Genomic DNA, 18773 nt, shown 5'->3' on the forward strand with positions numbered 1-18773 from the left:
TTGGCTGCTAAGGGACACCCTGAGGAAACAGATACTAGGCCAGGTTACTCTCCACAGGGAGGCCGTGCTGGTTGGTGGCCCTTTCCTTCCCCACCCTCGGCTGAGGTGGGATTAACCAGTGGACACCATATTTGGGATTTTCCCAACATGCCCAATAGATGTTTGACTAATGAGAGCTTCAAGAGGGCTCCATACCTGGGCCTTTTCTGTCAGGACGGTCCAAGGTGGCAGTGTATATGGGAACGTGCATGACCAACCTTAGCGGCTGTGCAACCAGACAGCTCAGCCATGCCTAGAGAAGCCCCTAAAAATCCACCGCTTGGGAAAAATGATGATTTACAAAAGGCAAATAGAGAGATCAAACACCCATTGCTATATCATCCCTTTAATTACACTCACTGAAGCCCTGTGGGAAGGAACATGCTGATCTCGGCATATTTTCATCCCTAGCACACTGCACTTGTTGTATTATTCATATACAAACTCTACATTGTCTCCACGGAAAGAGCAGGTACCAAAAAACTGAAATGCAAACTACGGTCACTTTCAAATAGGCTTTATGAAGAAGCAGCAGTGAGTGCCTTATATGAGGAGAAAGGAGGCCACTTGGACTTTAGTAAAGTAGTCAGGATTAGTATATATATAATATGAGCTAATTACTATGGTTGCTGATAACCTAAGGGGGTAAATTAACATTTCCCATCCTGCTGTTAAAGAGCAGACATGTCATTGGTTGCTGGGGGATTACTAGATCAGGGCAAATATTGCACTTTTTTTTACATTACACAATAAAACATCTGTAAACTTAACCATTATGGTGATTTAAGCAGGTACTTGGACTTGGACTTTTCCATTACTGGCTAAAAAAATACATTATTAAATAAAGACATAACACAAGTCCAAACGGTTTGGCAGACAGTCTTTCCCTTTTATTTACTGTACACCAACAGCCCATACAATACATGGCAGTGCATTTAACAAGCGATATCCAAGCATTACAGCATTTGCAGTAGCCCATTAGCTTCATCCTTCCCCGGCATGGGGTTGCTGAAAGTTGTAGTTCTGGGACAACCCGATCAAACATATCCCCAACTGTGATAGAAAACCCACCCCTATATGAGTTTTATCATGGAGATAGCAGCGAGGACAAGCATTAAAGGGCTGAAGTAGAGGCCGGAGCAACCATTGCAGGTATATCCAAATTGATACTTTGTGTTGCCGACTTGTGCTGTAATAGTTTTGTTGCTGCATTTTTTTTCTTCGGCACATCCTCTCGTGAAGAACTGCTCTGTAACCTTGTTATTTGTTGTATCTGAAAAAGAGACATCGGTACAATGGTGCCCATTAATGAACTGGGAAGAGAAAACATTGACACTGACATTGGTGTTCCTACTTAAAAAGGCAAAATAAAACGGAGATCACATGATGCAAGTCACAGGTTATGGCTCCCTGGGGCATTCTGGTTGGTTTATTGTTATGGTTGTCCAGAAGGATTGTAATCCATTCTAGTAACCCAGTGATCCCCAACCAGTGGTTCAGGGGCAGCATGTTGCTCCCCAACCCCTTGGATGTTGCTCCCAGTGGCCTCAAAGCAGGGGCTTATTTTTGAGTTTCTAGTTAGGAGGCAAGCTTTGATTGCATAAAAGCCCAAAGTAATTGCCAAACAGAACCTTCTGTAGGCTGACAGCCAACATAGGGGCTATCAAATAGCCAATGATAGCTCTTATTGGCACCTCTTTGTCCATTCGAATGTGGCTCATGGGTATAAAAGTTTGGGGATTCCTGTAGTAACCCATTCCAACCAATTAGTAGGTTTAGTAATCCATAACAACTATTCTTTTGTCGTGCGGCTATTCTTTTGTTGCCCGTGGCTATTCTTTTGTCGCCCACGGCTATTCTTTTGACACCCGCGGCTATTCTTTTGTCGTGCGGCTATTCTTTTGTCACCCACGGCTATTCTTTTGTTGTGCGGCTATTCTTTTGACACCCGCGGCTATTCTTTTGTCGCCCCGGCTATTCTTTTGTTGTGCGGCTATTCTTTTGTCGCCCCCGGCTATTCTTTTGTCGCCCCCGGCTATTCTTTTGTTGCCCGCAGCTATTCTTTTGTCACCCCGGCTATTCTTTTGATGCCCCCGGCTATACTTTTGTCACCCCCGGCTATTCTTTTGTGGCCCCGGCTATTCTTTTGGCGCCCCCGGCTATTCTTTTGTCGCCCCCAGCTATTATTTGTCGCCCACGGCTATTCTTTTGACGCCCACAACTATTATTTTGACAATTTTTGGACGCGCAGTGAATTTTTCTGCAGCAAATGTTTTCATCCGTTTCGTGAAACAATCCGCCAATGGCGAAACACGGAAAATCGCCGCGAATCCATGCCTGCCGAAACATTTTGCCCATCACTAATAACAACCAACCAGTAGTTGCCATCTTAGAGGTCTGCTATTTGACTGCACACACCCAGGGGAACCTGAGAGCCCACGCTTAGAGTGGCAGCCACTGAAAAAAGAAAAATCTCCCAGGTTCACCCCTAGAAACTTGCAGCTAAAACCAGCGTTGGTGCTGAAAGAGAGGGGTACCCCGGTTTTCACAATTGATGCATGCACAGATTTTACGAAGGGGAGGGGGGGTAGGGGAGCAGTGGGCAGAGATTTGGTGCTGAGGGCAGAACCAGACTTAAATACGCACCCCGTTGATCTGACATTTGTCCAGACCATACTCTGTAAGACCAGACCCCTACCCAACTTCCAAAGCCCCACCTACCTTCTCATAATCACTCTCTATTGGCTCAGCCGTTTCAGTCAGTGACACCTCACCAGTAAGTGTTAAGAGGTAAGATTTTCCCATATATGATATTAATTGGTAACTAGCCATATTCAGAAGGTACTTTTCAAAGCGCACAACAGATTGTCCTTTCATACGTTACCTGTTGAGCTGTAGGAAATGCTGGCACATTTACTGTGTTCTCCATCGCACACCATTGTTTTGTTAGTGTAACAGTCAGACTGACCGTTTTCATAACATACTTCACATTTCAGTGGGTTTTTTGGCTGTTTGCCTTTAGATGGAGGATCTTAATTGGAAAGAAGCCAAAAAGTATTAAGCAAATATTTTTTTTAAAAACTGTATATTTCTGAATGTATATGTTTGTGGTATAAGATAAACAATATAGGCCAGGGCTAGTTGACCAACAGGACTCTTCCTATTGAATAACTATATTCCTGATTAGGATCATTTAGTCAATCCCCCATATGTAATAAAAGGCACTAAGTTTGCCCATCAGCAGTAACCCAATAAGATGTTTGCTTTAAAACAGGTAAACAGGTATTCTGCCTGCTGATTGGTTGCTATGGGTTACTATTCCAGGCCAAACTTAGTGCCTTTTATTACCTAACCCTCATTATCTCCAGTTTAATCTGACCATACCTTGGTCCAAATTCTAAACCCACCTATGTTGGCAATTCCTTCCCTTTCTTGCACATGATAATTGGGATTATCCCAGTGTGATGGGTGCCAGTCTGCAGTATCTAGGGAAGCATACATTGCCCAGCCCTAGCATTAAAATACTGAACATAATACCGTCACGATGCAAATAAACGAGAAGCAAATAAAACATACATATACATTTTTCAGAACATCCTTTCCATACAGATATGATGTAGCAGAAGCCTAATTAAAGGGGAAGGAAAGGCTAAATCACTGTGGGTGTCAAATGTGATTGTAATCGCTTACCTTATACCCCCGGCTGATGCTCCTGTTAGGATAAAACTGCACCGGCCCGGGGTATATGGGAGCGAGTGACCCTCTTCCTTCTTTCTTCAGAATCCCGGGGCCAACGCATCCGCAGTTGAGCAAAAAATCCAGCTTTTTTGTTGGCTTTTCACTCTACTGCGCTGGCGGGAAGATCGAAGAAGGAACACTTGCTCGCATACCCCGGGGGTTTCAGGAAAGCGATTACAATTACTGTGGGGTACCTACTATATTGGCAACCCCCCCCCCTTCCCGCTAATGTAGCCTTTCCTTCTCCTTTACAGTTTCACCTGGAAATTACCTTTAAAAGTATATTTACTGAAAAAGTCATAAATTGTGGAAATTGTAACATACCTTCTAATAGACAAATGTCAAGCACGCAGCATTCGACGGACATCAAAATGACAGTGGTTCCATTGGTAAAGCTCAAAGCATCAAAACAGTCGTGCGATGTTCCACATTCTCTGACAATCCAGCCCTGAATCAGTTTGCCTAATGGAGAGAAATAGAAATTCTGCCAAATGCAACAGCTAATGCAAGGAAGAATATATAGACAGAAGGGCAAGCAAATTTGGGGCTTATTTATAATCACTGGGCAAATTTGCACATGGGCAGTAACCCATAGCAACCAGCAATCCAGACAGCTGCAGTCTGAGTAAGTTTATATCAATGCATTTTTCGGGTTTAAATCTTCTATGTATTTTGCATTTACGCAACTTAGAATGGTGTCCACCCATCCCCTAAATATCCAAGGCCTGGCCCTTACCAGGTTGTGTCCAAAACACAAATTCACTCTGGAACTAATTCAGATCCTCATAGCATTTGAGCTTATTGTGTAGCGCACAAAATGTTTGGATCGACAGATTCTTCATCAGGGAATCAATGATTCACTGCACTATACAAAAAACTAAAATTGTAGATAATAAACTTGGCTGTAGCAAGCAATGCCAGGCAGCAGCTGCAAGGGCAAACAGGGTTTTGAGCTGTATTAAAAGGGGTATAGATTCACGGGAGGAGGGGGTTATTCTTCCCCTTTACAGAGCGCTGGTAAGGCCCCATCTAGAATATGCTGTTCAGTTTTGGTCTCCAGTGCTCAAACGGGACATTATTGAGTTAGAGAGGGTCCAGAGAAGGGTAACTAAGCTGGTAAAGGGTATGGAAAGTCTCAGTTATGAAGAAAGACTGGCCCAGTTGGGTCTGTTTACACTGGAGAAGAGGCGCTTAAGGGGGGATATGATAACTATGTATAAATATATATTTTTTTTTTCCAAAAAAAGAAAATGAATCAGTGCTGAACTATACATGATTAGTCTATAAAATGTACAATACGAACCATTGTTATCTTTCTCATCAAAATAACGGGTCACGCAGTGGTCCTGATGTTCCTTACAGGATTGTTTAGAACCGCTGCAGGTTAGAGTCTTTGCATCTGCTGTCACAGACGTTTGTGAGCACGTCACGCACTCATGTGTATACACTGAAAAAGAAAATACACATTTTTTTTTTAATGAATTTAAACAAAATTGTAAATATGATCATTAAGTTTTCCACAGAAGGAAGGGGGTGATTGTATTCTCAGCAGTCACAAGAGAGCCTTCTAAAATGTACTTTTTTCAAAACATGTGTTTAGGCCTAACCCTAACCCTCCCAACCCCACCTCTCCCAATCCAACTCTGTCATGCTGGGAGGGGTGGGTGGGACTGGGGTAAGTAAGTAAATTAAATGTGGCAACAGGAGTTGACTAGGGAAGTACATAAGTGAAGATATTATGGCATGGTGGGGAGGGTCCCACAGCTTGCAACATTAAAAAACAGAACCAACAAGGGATTCTGGTTCAACAGCAAAATAATGCAGCCTATTCATTGGTAAAACAGAAAGCCCCTCCTTTCCGCTTGACATAACTTGCCGCACCCTTTCTGGAAGTGATTTGTCACCTGGCTCATGTGATATCACTTTATGCATCCCATTCGTTTCAGCGGTGGACTTGAAATATTATTGGCCCCAGAATTGATACTAAGACCCAAGAAAGTCCATTTTGTAGGATCTTTAAAGTCCAGTTTTCATGTATCCAGTGACAAGGGTAGACAAAAAAATATGTCATTTACTATGACCCCTTAGGGAAGTGATAAAGCACTAAGGGGAGCGGAGGCGCAGCCATTAGTGCCTTGCGTTTGGGCTGCGCTCTGTAACCTCACACCATATTGGATAATAGCTTGCACACAAGAATTTCACTCACATGTACTGTACCAGTGTACCAGTAATATGATGTGACAATAAAAGTGATTTGATTTGAATTTGTAATAGGTGCTGAGTGCAGAACCAGCAAAGCAGCACTGTCCCTACAGCCTGCCATAGGCCAGATGGCGAGTAAGGACCTGTGTCTGCTAGCAGGGGAAGGGGGAACATTAGAGAAAAGGGCAAACAGGGGAATACTTTGGTACTCCCCATCCACCCCTCATGAATAAGCATTGACAAACAAGGGCAGTGTTGAATTAATAGCACCCATGCAGGACTCTGCGTTCCATTTTTGTGCATAGGGACCTGCAACAATTAAGATAAGTGCAAGTGTGAGGTAATATGGTGACTTTTACCCCACCATTTTGCACTTTGCACCCTGCCTTGCAATTTGTACTGTATATAATCCCTAAACCTTACCACAGCTTGGCCATACCTGTTGAATAGATGAATAGAAATATACTGTACTGATTTATGCCAACTACTGTATCTCTTTCTTCCTTTGTTCTCTCCTGCTTGGGTGAGTTTCCTCCCAAACTCCAAAACATACAGACTTTTTACAGATTAACAGACAGGTTAATTGGCCCCTGATAAAGTTGGCCCTACCGTGTGTGAATGTGGTAGGGACCTTAGCAAGAACTGCAGAAGTGTGTCAGCTCTATACAAATAAAAAAAAGTCTATGCAAAATAGCACCTGTACAATGAAACCTTTTAATCCCTGTCCAACCTCTAGGTTATCCAGAAAAAGGCAAAAATAAGCTTCAGAAAATAAAATAAAATCATTCAATCTCTAAAACGTCATTAAGACCAAGCCCTGGATCAATAGAGTACCATTCATTTTAATACCATATCATATCTTTTTTAAACTTATAAGAAAAAGGAAGGCATCTGCTCCTTTCTTAAATGTATCCATCATATCTTCCAGCACAAGCCCTTCAGAGAAAAAGTCTACAGATTCACAACTCTTAGGGGCTCATTTACTAAACCACAAATGTTTTACTTTTACTAAAAAGTCTGAGTTGAAAAAGTCTGTGTGAGAAAAGTTGCGGAAAAGTCTCGAAGATCCCGTATTTTTTGACTTGTTGCATGAAAACAACCAAAGTAAAGCAAAAGAAGAATCTTTCAGGGAAGGGAAGGGACATCTGCCATTGACTTCTACCCGATCTCAACAACTTTTTGCTGGCAACTTTTTTTTCCGCGATCCAAATCGTAAAAAAAAAAAAGCGTTCATAAATGGCCCCCATACTGTAAAAAAATGAGCTTTAAACACCTGAAGGTCCTACCTCTATTAGCCAAGGTCTATTAGCCAACAGGTTACAGAAGACTTTATTTTATGAACTAGTTATTGTATAAAGAGGTCATATCCTACTTTTTAAGCTTCTTCTCCAGCATAATTTTCTCTATGTATCGAGTTTGCTGTGTGCAGATACCGTATCTGTATTGAGCAATTCATTCCACATACATTTCTTCTTTAGTGTAAATCTTCCATTTGTGTTAATGTCTAGTAATTATACTTTTTATATAATTATAAAAATATATATATATATAAAATATTCATATTTGTATTTTAAATCCAGTGGAATCTAGAAAAAAAAATGGACTCATCTTCAGTTGTTGCCTTTAGTTCAGTCCAATGCTGGATTTGTCTTGGTAAAGACTAAAGATACGGATTTCAATATTCTGCACAAAAGTGCAATATCCTTCATTGTGAATATCTTTTTTTTAAAAATATCAAGGATATAGTGAAAATACTTGATTTCTGGACTCATTAGGGCTGATTCACTAAAGTGCGTTAAAACGTGTGCTATTTATAGCGTGCGTTATAAATTTTATCGCATCTAAATTTTTGCGTCTTAATGCACGATTCACTATAAGCATACTTGCGTTAATTTACGCGTGATACTGCATGCGTTATTTAACTCGCGAAGACTCGCGGTATTTGACGGTACATGCGCTAAATAACGCACGTGTATAGTCGCCGCATATAAATAGTAGCTTATAAATAGTGTATATAAATTGTCACCGCATATAAATAGTGTATATAAATAGTAGCCACATATAAATAGTGTATATAAATAGTAGCCACATATAAATAGTGTATATAAATAGTAGCCACATATAAATAGTGTATATAAATAGTAGCCACATATAAATAGTAGCCGCATATAAATAGTGTATATAAATAGTAGCATATAAATAGTAGCCACATATAAATAGTGTATATAAATAGTGCATATAAATAGTAGCCGCATATAAATAGTGTATATAAATAGTAGCCACATATAAATAGTGTATATAAATAGTGCATATAAATAGTAGCATATAAATAGTAGCCGCATATAAATAGTAGCATATAAATAGTAGCCGCATATAAATAGTGTATATAAATAGTAGCCACATATAAATAGTGTATATAAATAGTAGCATATAAATAGTAGCCACATATAAATAGTGTATATAAATAGTGCATATAAATAGTAGCCACATATAAATAGTGTATATAAATAGTGTATATAAATAGTAGCCGCATATAAATAGTGTATATAAATAGTAGCCACATATAAATAGTGTATATAAATAGTGCATATAAATAGTAGCATATAAATAGTAGCCGCATATAAATAGTAGCATATAAATAGTAGCCGCATATAAATAGTGTATATAAATAGTAGCATATAAATAGTAGCCGCATATAAATAGTGTATATAAATAGTAGCCACATATAAATAGTGTATATAAATAGTAGCCACATATAAATAGTGTATATAAATAGTAGCATATAAATAGTAGCCACATATAAATAGTGTATATAAATAGTGCATATAAATAGTAGCCACATATAAATAGTGTATATAAATAGTGTATATAAATAGTAGCCGCATATAAATAGTGTATATAAATAGTAGCTTATAAATAGTAGCCACATATAAATAGTGCATATAAATAGTAGCCACATATAAATAGTGTATATAAATAGTGCATATAAATAGTAGCCACATATAAATAGTAGCCACATATAAATAGTGTATATAAATAGTAGCCACATATAAATAGTGTATATAAATAGTGTATATAAATAGTAGCCGCATATAAATAGTGTATATAAATAGTAGCCACATATAAATAGTATCTTATAAATAGTAGCCGCATATAAATAGTGTATATAAATAGTAGCCACATATAAATAGTGTATATAAATAGTGCATATAAATAGTAGCCACATATAAATAGTGTATATAAATAGTAGCCACATATAAATAGTGTATATAAATAGTGTATATAAATAGTAGCCGCATATAAATAGTGTATATAAATAGTGTATATAAATAGTAGCCGCATATAAATAGTGTATATAAATAGTAGCTTATAAATAGTAGCCACATATAAATAGTGCATATAAATAGTAGCCACATATAAATAGTGTATATAAATAGTGTATATAAATAGTAGCCGCATATAAATAGTGTATATAAATAGTAGCTTATAAATAGTAGCCACATATAAATAGTGCATATAAATAGTAGCCACATATAAATAGTGTATATAAATAGTGTATATAAATAGTAGCCGCATATAAATAGTGTATATAAATAGTAGCTTATAAATAGTAGCCACATATAAATAGTGCATATAAATAGTAGCCACATATAAATAGTGTATATAAATAGTTCATATAAATAGTTGCCACATATAAATAGTAGCCACATATAAATAGTGTATATAAATAGTAGCCACATGAATAAATAACACTGCAAAGTCCATATTTTAGTGCCAAAAATTCATTTACTGTACTTTTCTATAATTATCGCCTGCCTAAAGTAAGTGTTAATTTTCGCATAGCCTAATGCGATATTTAGCGCGCCTAAGTGTTTGTGAATCATGCGTTCGTATTCATTTCTGCGCGCAAATTAACGCATGCGTTAAAATTACCGCATGCGGTCGTGCGAAAATTAACGCATGCGATATGCGACTTAACGCACGCGGTAATACTGTAGTGAATGGCGCACTAATTATCGCGTCTATTTTAACGCAAAAAAAGTGCGATAAAAATTATTGCACTTTAGTGAATCAGCCCCATTGCCAGATCAATGGCAATCAATTGCCAGGTATGGAGACCAGCTAAGGGTCTAGTGAATTCCCTTAACCATTTTCACTCTTCTTTTTAGTTTGTGGCTATATCGATCTGTACAATGGTTCAAATTTTAGGCACTACAATCCCAAAATCTTTGTATGTCAGTTGGGCTATATTTTATCTTGAAAATGACAGACATATTTGAAAACGAGGTCATTTGGCCATGTATATTTTTTTCTACCGCGACTAAACTCACTTTTTAAAAAAGGCATAAATATCTCCTCATTTATTAAAAAATCTGATTATGAAAAAAGAGTAAAAAAAAAAACAGTCAAAGACGAACATGAAAATAAATCATTCAAGTTAATCTTTGATTACTTAAGAATTTTCATGTAATTACAAGCAAAAAACCCCAAAAACTCTAAAATAAATATTTTACAATTTGCAAAGAACAGCTCCCTTTGACTTCTACATGATCTTGCCAACTTTTGGACAGTGTAGTTTTGTATTAGAGTTTTTAGTGGTCCAGGTATAGGACCCAAATGCTTGAGACCAAGGGTATTCTGGATAAGAGGTCTTTCCGAAATTTGGATCTTCATACCTTAAGTCTACTAAAAAATCTAAACATTAAGGCCAATTGGATTGTTTTGCCTCCAATAAGGGGTAATTATATCTTAGTTGGGATCAAGTACAGGTACTGTTTTATTATTACAGAGAAAAGGGAATCATTTAACCATGAAATAAACCCAATAGGGCTGTTCTGCCCCCAATAAGGGGTAATTATATCTTAGTTGGGATCAAGTACAGGTACTGTTTTATTATTACAGAGAAAAGGGAATCATTTAACCATTAAATAAACCCAATAGGGCTGTTCTGCCCCAATAAGGGGTAATTATATCTTAGTTGGGATCAAGTACAGGTACTGTTTTATTATTACAGAGAAAAGGGAATCATTTAACCATGAAATAAACCCAATAGGGCTGTTCTGCCCCCAATAAGGGGTAATTATATCTTAGTTGGGATCAAGTACAGGTACTGTTTTATTATTACAGAGAAAAGGGAATCATTTAACCATTAAATAAACCCAATAGGGCTGTTCTGCCCCCAATAAGGGGTAATTATATCTTAGTTGGGATCAAGTACAGGTACTGTTTTATTATTACAGAGAAAAGGGAATCATTTAACCATTAAATAAACCCAATAGGGCTGTTCTGCCCCCAATAAGGGGTAATTATATCTTAGTTGGGATCAAGTACAGGTACTGTTTTATTATTACAGAGAAAGGGGAATCATCAATTGAACCTCACCCCTAAAGTTTTCACGTGATAAACCATAAAATAATGTTCTCTCATTGATTTGAACCTGTATTTGCAGAAAGCAGTTCCAAGGCTGCAATGGGAAGTTGTAGTGGAACGATTACCCTGGTACAATTACAGGGTCCCTGAGTGAAAAGGTATAGGGATAGTGACAGGGGAACCCCCCCCCTCAATGAAAATAAATAGCAAAGCATGAGACCCCTTTTAAAATCTGCCATAAATATTCCCCCAGAAAAGAAAAGTGGCAACCGTAATGGGAACTGATAATGTTCTTCTACAGTATTAACTGGCATTTTGAATAGTTTGATATTGTTTAAGTCTACTAAACCCCACAGAGTTGTTTTCAAAGATGACAATTATTAAAAGAGAAGGAAAGGTAAAAACTAAGTAAGCTTTATCAGAAAGGTCTATGTAAATACAGCCATAAGCACTCACAGAAACACTGCACTGAGTCCTCTATCAAAAGAAACACAGGATTTCTTATCTTCTTTTATGTAAACATGTTCTTTGCTATTAGACTTCCTCTCTGAAAAAATGTTTCCAGGGCTGGAGTCTTTGCAGCTTTCTCCTCTCTCTTTTCTCCTGCTCCCTCTCTCATTAGAATTCATAAGAATTCACCCCCCCTCCCATCAGAATGTGGGAGCTGAGCTACAGACTCTACTAAGATCAAGCTAGAATGGCAGCTGCAATCCTAAACAAACAGAGGGAGCTTCTAGGGTTGTTTACTCAGGTATGGTAAAGCTTTCAGCAGAATAAATATAGCGTTCTAGGTGTCACTATTGTGGCTAATCTATTGGCAGTAAAAAAAATGCCAAAATATATTTCTTTCTCCTTTAAACCTTCTCCAAACAATGCATTAGGCCAATGCCACTTATGACCAATTTCTCTGTGAGCACGAAAAAGGCATGATAACCAGCAAAAATATATAACAAGCCTTGGTGAGGCTCATTCAGGCACCTTGCTCTCCTTAGGTGTCAGTAGCCCATGCAACTTTAACACCGGCCTATCTAAAGTACCAAAATGTTGCATTGGAAATCTTCTGAATACAGATTACATAGGGATGTCTGAAATGGAAATGGTGAGTGTGTAGCTTGATAAAAGAAGCAAAGAACCAATACTAGGAGAGACCTTTAAGGTGGCCATACATGGGCCGATTGTAGCTGCCGATATCGGTCCCTTGGACCGATTCGGCAGCTTATCAGCCCATGTAGGGGAAACAACGACTGGCCTGCCCGACCGATATCAATCGGGCAGATTAAAAAATTCAGCCGGATCAGGGACCACATCGGCTCGTTGATGCGGTCCCCGAACCGACTGCGCCATTAACAGTCGTTATAATTCGATCGTTTGGCCCCAGGGCCGTAAGTGGGGATATCGGGAGAAGATCTGCTCGCTTGGCGACCTCGCCAGGCGAGCGGATCGTTACGTGTATGGCCACCTTTAGTCAGAGCTTTGTAGATTTATTTAGCATTTCTCTAATTTGCCCATAATGGGTAGAACATTGAAGATAAGACAAATGTCTTTTTAATCAGAGCTGAATGAATATTTATTTTCACCTCCAATCAGCGCACACATCAAATTACCAGCAACCATATGTGAGGATTCAATGCAAGCAACATACATTTTTAACCGTATTAAACTGAAGGCAAAAAGCATTCTCAACTCTAGCATTAAACATCCTTGATTGCACTGTTGCTGCCACCAGTGCTTTAGCTGGAGTTATCACCATTGCTTTGGTCACCATCACCAGTTTGGTCGCTCTCTGGATCTTTACATACTATTTTTCCATTTTGATATGATGGAGGAACAATTGTATTTTTAAGGTTGGAACTGCAGATATTGCTAGTGACACAGCCACGTGCTGTAGGTTGCCCTGAGGAGCCTGCAAAGGATGAAAGTTTGTCAGTAATTCAGTTAAGGATTATCAGGAAAAAAATACTTGAATATAGTAAAAAAAAAAAAGATCACTCCGTTTTGAATAAAGGTGTCATTGACTCAAAGAAAGAACCTTTAAACACTAGTTATAAAAAGGCCCCGATATATTTTATGTACACACTAGTATTTTGTTAATGTTGCTACTATCAAGACATACAATTAGCTAATATTCTTTATTTAAAAATGCCATCGTATTCTTAAAGACATGGCCATAGAGCTCCATCACCTCTCTGTACCCACATTTATACAATACAACAGAATATGGTGATTCCTCCAGTGCCCACCCAAAACCAACTACAGGTATCAGACCCCTTATCCGGAGACCCAGTATCCAGAAAGTTCACTTTAGTCAAATAATGCACGTTTTTAAAAATGGTTTCATTTTTCTCTGTAATAATAAAACAGTAACTTGTACTTGATCCCAACTAAGATATAATTACCCCTTATTGGGGGCAGAACAGCCCTATTGGGTTTATTTAATGGTTAAATGATTCCCTTTTCTCTGTAATAATAAAACAGTACCTGTACCTGATCCCAACTAAGATATAATTACCCCTTATTGGGGCAGAACAGCCCTATTGGGTTTATTTAATGGTTAAATGATTCCCTTTTCTCTGTAATAATAAAACAGTACCTGTACTTGATCCCAACTAAGATATAACTACCCCTTATTGGGGGCAGAACAGCCCTATTGGGTTTATTTAATGGTTAAATGATTCCCTTTTCTCTGTAATAATAAAACAGTACCTGTACTTGATCCCAACTAAGATATAATTACCCTTTATTGGGGGCAGAACAGCCCTATTGGGTTTATTTAATGGTTAAATGATTCCCTTTTCTCTGTATTAATAAAACAGTACCTGTACTTGATCCCAACTAAGATATAATTACCCCTTATTGGGGGCAGAACAGCCCTATTGGGTTTATTTAATGGTTAAATGATTCCCTTTTCTCTGTAATAATAAAACAGTACCTGTACTTGATCCCAACTAAGATATAATTACTCCTTATTGGGGGCAGAACAGCCCTATTGGGTTTATTTAATGGTTAAATGATTCCCTTTTCTCTGTAATAATAAAACAGTACCTGTACTTGATCCCAACTAAGATATAATTACCCCTTATTGGGGGGCAGAACAGTCCTTTTGGTGGTGGGATCAATGTAAGAGATGAACAACCATTGCAATGCACTGTGTAGTTTATTTGTTTTATAGAAATGAGTAATTTTAATTCCAATATGTCATACTGGTCCAATATGTGTTATTAGTTTAATTTCCAGCAGAACATTTTGATAGCTGCAGTTTTAGAGGCAGTTGATGAGAAAGGAATTACAATTCTGTATTGTAATCACAGTGGCTCTAGTTGGGCCTACAGTCTAGTGATTAAATAGCATTGATGGAGCCATAAAGTCCCTAATTATATTTTAAACAAACTGCTGTAATTGGGCAAGTGAAAGTATCACAACCAGCTTGCATGTCTCCACCTGCAGTCCGTCTGGTTGCATATTGCAATACTGTGTGTAAAGATAAAAGAGGAGTTAACTGTATTTATCTTAGAGACTTCCATTTAGCTCCACTCACCCTGTGCCAACCAGAATGCAAAAAGAAATCTATAGCTGCAAATGGAAAGATTAGGTGCTATAGTGCAGAAGGCTTTATTCTAATGTTTCTCACTGAAACTATCCTTTGGGATGCACTTTCTGGAGAAATGTAACTAAAACTGAAACTGCCCCAAAAATATCGCTCATACGATTACCTGAAGAATAGAAGGAAAAGCATTTGTCTTCAGGTCCTGTGCATTGCAAGGTCTGGTCTCCGTTACAGCTGCCAGAATCATCGGCGATACAGAAGGGGCACTTTATTCCATTGTCTTTAACTAAAAAACAAAATAAAATAAGATACCGATATTAATCCAAGAAAAAGTATAAGCAAAAGTATTTGAGGCTAATTCAAGCTAAGCCTGCACTAACACATGTTTCCCAACATTCCCCCTTTAGATATAATTATCATTCTATGGACTTTTGTTCATTGCGGTCATTCAGATTCAGTCCTTATAATAATTCTTCTCAAGTAGTTGGGTGCAAGGCAGCCCAGAACGAACGCCAAGATTCCGGTCACTTTTCTGCTTATAACAGCCCCCTTTCACTTTGGGAGGGGCCCTCCGCTACTCGGGTGCTGCCAGGCCTTAATGTGAGAGAACTAAGGCAATCGTTCTGGGCAGGCAAGGGAACCAAAGCGTATTTTTGTGTACAGGAAGAGGAGACAAAGTCACAAACAGGGTGAAGTCAAAACCATACGAGGAATCCAGGAAATCTAGTCAAAGATCAGGCAAAAGGGTCAGGACAGGCAGAAGTCCAACATAGAAATCAGGCAAGGAAAGGCACCCAGGAACTAGAGAAACAGAACCTATGAGTGCGACTGATGCACCCATCATAGAGGAGAAGCGCGCACAGAGGGAGGAGGCGGGCGTCCCCGCTGGTGAGACAGTGGGCGTTGACGTTACCACCCAGGTACCATTACAGGCAGGGGTAACTACACTACTCCATTTCACGTTGCACCTGGTGGTGTTCCCTAGGCTGCACATCTGATTCATGTACAAACTAAGGGATTTCCAAAAGGATGTCCACATAGCTTCTTTATATTTCTATAACAGGGCATCAACTTTTAATATCTACTATAATCTTACGTTGAATAAAAGTCATCGGAACACTTTTCAAGTTGAACTTGGGACACCGGTTCCAAGTGCTTGACTAAATTAGCATTCGCAATATTTACTAACCCAAAAAGGGTTGAAAGAAGAATTTTTGAGCACCGCATTCTAGGTGAACCAGCCCTTAAATGAGCCTATGGGGCAGGGATTTCCTAACTGTTTTTGCCCTCTGCTGTTGAACAGTAATTCCCTTTATCTCCTGCAGCTTTTGCCATTCACATGGCTAGGATATATTCATTTACTTGGTTAACAACATAAATTCACAGAAGTATGAATATGACAGCAAGACATACCTTTTGGAGAAGGCTGGCATTTGTTTGTTTTGCAGCAGGAGGAAAAAAATGTCATTTTTTGGCCATTGGCGGATAAGCTGTATGACTGGTCGCAGGACTTCGCTGGGCCACACATTCGTCCACCAACAATGAGACCTGTTTTTTCTAAAAGAGAAAGGAATATTAGCATGCACTATAGTTATATAAATAGAAATGACCAAACGTTGTGAATGTGGATTTTGTGGATGTACATTCACAGGTTCTACTTTTCATCAAAAAATGTTACCCTTCCTTTATCATCCAGGTCATTAAAGCAATTCTGCCAGAATGTAACCTGTAACCAATTCACAAAAGAACTTTCTTTTTTATTAACAGTGCATGGTTGATACTGATAAAGGGAATGCAGAAATGGGTATAGCTGGGATGAACGTGGTACTAAAAAGTGAAATAGATGATAAAGTGGAATACAGGGGATAAATGAGAGGTTGCAGCAAGACAGAATGTTGATCAATATATAAATAGTGGCACAGGATGATCTATAAAGTATGAAATGTTACTTACCTGTTTTAGCAAAAAATGAAAGGCACACTTCATTTTTTGCACATACTTTAAAAGCTCCGACACATTTGTACTGTTTATTCACTGTGCACTCATAGCAGGATAAACATAAACCTGTAAGCAAGAGGAAATACATTTACAGAGTATTAAGCACAAGCGATAAATCAATGGTAATAAAAGTCAAATACATTGGTGAGTCTTCTTTGCCTTGATAATGCCACTATGTATTCAAAAGAATAGGCAGCCACAAGTGGCAACTTACCTGTAGGTATCAGAACAGCAAGAACACAGGCTAAAAGAATGGCCTTTTCCATAGTGACAAGGTGTTAGGGCCCAATAATGGTCCTATTAACTCAGAAAGGTTTCTTCTGCTAAAATGCAGCTGGGCTATTGGTTTATATAGTTTAAGCGCTATGATTATCAGGTGTATAAATTACTATCTTAAAGGAGGAGCAATAAGGGTGGATCACCGTATCTTGAAAAATATACATAATATTTATATCCTTGTTCTTTTTTAGAACACCGTTCCATGCAGATTTGCAAATGAGGTCAATGAATACTCCCTTTAGATTTCTAGTACAATGTGTGTTGAAAAACGTGAGTTTTGGTGCACATTAACTTATGTAAGGTGCCCGGCACAAGAAGGTGCAGTGTTTATGGGTGCTGATGTTGGTGAGGGCTGTAGGTTCTGATCTTATTAGAGAGATCAGTTTCATCTTGTTGAAAAGAGTTATATCATAACACTCCGCTCTTCATAGATAAACACTAAGGGGCCATTTACTTACTCACGAACTGCCGAATGCGTCCGATTGCGTTTTTTTCATAATGATCGGTATTTGGCGATTTTTTCGGAAAATTATCGCAACTTTTTCGTTGCCATCCGAATGTTGTGTAAAATCTGGTGATTTTTTCGTAGCGTTAAAACTTGCGCAAAAAGTCGCACCTTTTTCGTAGCCATTCCGAAAGTTGCGCAAAATGTTGCGATTTTTTTCGTAGCGTTCGGATTCATTCAAGCTTCAGTATGGTGACTTTTCTTGGGCCAGGTTGGAGCTGCAGAGTGCCATTGAGCCCTATGGGAGACTTTCCTTGGGCCGGGTTGGAGCTGCAGAGTGCCATTGAGCCCTATGGGAGACTTTCCTTGGGCCGGGTTGGAGCTGCAGAGTGCCATTGAGTCCTATGGGAGACTTTCCTTGGGCCGGGTTGGAGCTGCAGAGTGCCATTGAGCCCTATGGGAGACTTTCCTTGGGCCAGGTTGGAGCTGCAGAGTGCCATTGAGCCCTATGGGAGACTTTCCTTGGGCCGGGTTGGAGCTGCAGAGTGCCATTGAGCCCTATGGGAGACTTTCCTTGGGCCGGGTTGGAGCTGCAGAGTGCCATTGAGCCCTATGGGAGACTTTCCTTGGGCCGGGTTGGAGCTGCAGAGTGCCATTGAGCCCTATGGGAGGCTTTCCTTGGGCCGGGTTGGAGCTGCAGAGTGCCATTGAGCCCTATGGGAGGCTTTCCTTGGGCCGGGTTGGAGCTGCAGAGTGCCATTGAGCCCTATGGGAGACTTTCCTTGGGCCAGGTTGGAGCTGCAGAGTGCCATTGAGCCCTATGGGAGACTTTCCTTGGGCCGGGTTGGAGCTGCAGAGTGCCATTGAGCCCTATGGGAGACTTTCCTTGGGTCGGGTTGGAGCTGCAGAGTGCCATTGAGCCCTATGGGAGGCTTTCCTTGGGCCGGGTTGGAGCTGCAGAGTGCCATTGAGCCCTATGGGAGACTTTCCTTGGGCCGGGTTGGAGCTGCAGAGTGCCATTGAGTCCTATGGGAGGCTTTCCTTGGGTCGGGTTGGAGCTGCAGAGTGCCATTGAGCCCTATGGGAGACTTTCCTTGGGCCGGATTGGAGCTGCAGAGTGCCATTGAGCCCTATGGGAGACTTTTCTTGGGCCAGGTT

The 18773-nt window shown here is 39.5% G+C and overlaps 2 protein-coding genes across 2 annotated transcripts; both read right to left on the bottom strand.

Annotated features, from left to right (window-relative positions):
• Nucleotides 1–902: 902 nt before the first annotated feature.
• Nucleotides 903–5266, bottom strand: LOC116412437. The gene is made up of 4 exons (XM_031906652.1): nt 5081–5266; nt 4102–4239; nt 2924–3070; nt 903–1312 (listed from the first exon to the last, which is right to left on the bottom strand). The coding sequence occupies exons 2-4, from the start codon at nt 4142–4144 to the stop codon at nt 1113–1115; spliced, it is 390 nt and encodes a 129-aa protein (XP_031762512.1). The 5' UTR covers nt 4145–4239; nt 5081–5266; the 3' UTR covers nt 903–1112.
• Nucleotides 5267–12889: 7623 nt separating this feature from the next.
• LOC108648118 (phospholipase A2 inhibitor and Ly6/PLAUR domain-containing protein) lies at nt 12890–17227 on the bottom strand. The gene is made up of 5 exons (XM_018095761.2): nt 17106–17227; nt 16847–16957; nt 16307–16450; nt 15060–15179; nt 12890–13252 (listed from the first exon to the last, which is right to left on the bottom strand). The coding sequence occupies exons 1-5, from the start codon at nt 17155–17157 to the stop codon at nt 13080–13082; spliced, it is 600 nt and encodes a 199-aa protein (XP_017951250.1). The 5' UTR covers nt 17158–17227; the 3' UTR covers nt 12890–13079.
• Between the last annotated feature and the right edge of the window lie 1546 nt (nt 17228–18773).

The sequence above is a fragment of the Xenopus tropicalis genome, chromosome 7 (assembly GCF_000004195.4).
Source record: "Xenopus tropicalis strain Nigerian chromosome 7, UCB_Xtro_10.0, whole genome shotgun sequence".
Taxonomy (NCBI): Eukaryota; Metazoa; Chordata; class Amphibia; order Anura; family Pipidae; genus Xenopus; species Xenopus tropicalis.